Source organism: Seriola lalandi, unplaced genomic scaffold (genome assembly GCF_002814215.2).
Source record: "Seriola lalandi dorsalis isolate HSWRI2012SDOR001 ecotype SW California unplaced genomic scaffold, Sedor1 jcf7180002053532, whole genome shotgun sequence".
Taxonomy (NCBI): domain Eukaryota; kingdom Metazoa; phylum Chordata; class Actinopteri; order Carangiformes; family Carangidae; genus Seriola; species Seriola lalandi.
Window position 1 is genome coordinate 1 of NW_019524085.1, and position 2335 is coordinate 2335.

General features: G+C 45.7%; 1 protein-coding gene across 1 annotated transcript; it reads right to left on the reverse strand.

The window, feature by feature from the left end:
- Positions 1 to 296: 296 nt before the first annotated feature.
- On the reverse strand, positions 297 to 2236 carry LOC111651219 (filamin-A-like). The gene is made up of 5 exons (XM_087172631.1): positions 2056 to 2236; positions 1718 to 1888; positions 1441 to 1561; positions 610 to 766; positions 297 to 524 (listed from the first exon to the last, which is right to left on the reverse strand). Exons 1-5 carry the CDS (start codon positions 2183 to 2185, stop codon positions 312 to 314), a joined length of 792 nt encoding a protein of 263 aa, XP_087028757.1. The 5' UTR covers positions 2186 to 2236; the 3' UTR covers positions 297 to 311.
- Between the last annotated feature and the right edge of the window lie 99 nt (positions 2237 to 2335).

Sequence of the window (2335 nt, forward strand, 5' to 3'; positions counted from 1 at the left end):
GGCTGCCCTTGTTTCAAGAGGAGCTTGTTTCCTGTAAAATGTGTTGAACAGCAGCAGGAGGCAACAAGATTTGGACACATGGGGACATAAAATCCCAGTGACAGTCTGAAAAGGCCGGGTGTGTTGTGTCTTACAGTAAATTTATTTTCATATATATATATATGTAGAATGATTGTCGTTCCTTAAGTAAGAGGACAGAAGAAAACATCACCAACGACACAACGGCTTTTGAGCGTGTCTAATTATATAAAAGTCAGAGCTTTGATCACCTACCGAGTAAAGAAAATGTACAAGTAAGACTCGTGTGTAACCTAAGTAACTATCCTGTTCGTACCTGTGACAGTGCACTTGCTGGCGTCTCCGGTGGGCAGCGCCCTGATGCGGTAGGGTGAGTATGGGATCTCATCCCCTCCGTACTTAATGAGGATGGTGTATCTGCCAGTCATGTCCGGCACATAGGACACCAGGTAGGTGCCGTCGTGGTTGTCACGTATGTTGGCCTTCTTGGGTTTCCCCTCTGGGTCCTAGGTCAGGGTGGAGGGATACAAAAATTTGAGCACAGACACCAAAAGAAGTTTCTTATTTCTTTCATCAGATGTGAGCACTCACAGTGATCTGCACTGCCAGCAGTCCCTCGCCTGCGTCTTTGGCATCAATGGTGAACTCAACGGGCAGAGAGGCGGGCACCCCGGTGGTGTTGAGACCAGGTCCGCTGGCACGCACCTTACTGGCGTCGTGGGTGGGCAGCACCTTCACCTTGTAGGGGCTGACAGAGGGAGCAAGAGAAGGGACTAGTTAAACACAAACAAATCCAGCATTATCTCCTGCTGGTTGTACGTCTCCATCAGTCCGGCTACAGGACATATGGTCACAACCTTAAGCGTTATAGCGTTGAATAATGGCCTTAAATGTTTTTGCAGAACATTATGATGACATGGTGAAGTTGACATTTGACTCATTAGACCAGTGGTTCCCAACCTGTGCGCCGCGGCCTCTGGTGGGCTGCATGGGTATTGCAAGTCGGCCGATAAATCATTTGCAAAACAGTACAATTATGGTGAGAAAAAAATGTAATTTCATATTCGTATTAAGGCCCATCACCGTGATAAGACAATGTTAGGAACTTTTATGACCACTCCATTAAAAGTGCATTAAATGTGCTCCGTCTCATTATTTTGCCTCTGTATTGTTAGATATGGACTGCCAACATTTTTGAGATTCTCAAGAGGGCCATGAGGTGGAAAAGCTTGGGAACCTTTGTATGAAACTGTGTCATAATTACAGTATGAATTCTTGAGTTATGGCCAAAAAAACAAATTCTAATCCGTTCATCCTTGAGTCCAAGTGAACATTTGTACTAAGATACTGAAATATCACGCTCATGAGAATGGGACAGACAGACGGCCTCCGGCTGCAGGTGTCTCCCTTTGAAGTTGTTACCTGCGTGGGATCTCCTCGTCAGCATATAACACATTAATGGAGTAGGGTCCCTCTCTGGTGGGAACGTAGTTGACTGTGTGAGTCTGGTCACCGTTGTCCACCACTTCCACAGGCTCCACCACACACACACACACACACACACACACACACACACACACACACACACACACACACATAGAAGTTAGTGTTTGAGTTCTTACTTAGGACTCCTTTTTATGTGAGACTATCACAACACACAAGCTTTAATCATGAACAGAGACACATTAAGACACACACTCACCTTTTGGTCCCTGAACCCGGACCTGCAGTGGAGCCACTCCGGCTTTGGAGGCGTCCACTGTGAACGCCTGAGGAATGTTGGCTCTGACGTTGTTGCCCAGGCCTGGACCCTGGCATTTCACCTTGGTGCTGTCCACTGTGTCACTGACTGGCACAGAGAATGGGCTCCCTGTGCAGACAAAACAAACCAAAAGTGAGGCAATGCATTTTTAAAGTGCCAAGATGGGATGGTGATGTTTTAATGTAGCTAATTTGGATTTATAATCATAATAAATATTACACAGAATACATTAAACATCATGAACATGATACAGAAGCTGTAACAGTTCACAGTACCTTTGATTGGCTGTCCGCCGTAGGTGATGTTGAGGTTGTATTTGCCAGCCTCGTATGGGATGTACTCCACACTGCAGCTGCCGTCCTTGTTATCAGTGCAGGACATTTTGGCCTCTGATGGACCTTCCATTGCGAGACCCAGACCACCAGTACCTGCTCCTCTGTGGAGGGAAGATGATGGACATTAAAAAAAAAAAAAAAAAAAAAAAAAAAAAAAACACATTTTCCATCTTGAACTCTTCCTTGTGAGTGTTTCGTCTCACTTACCGGGTTTCCACTG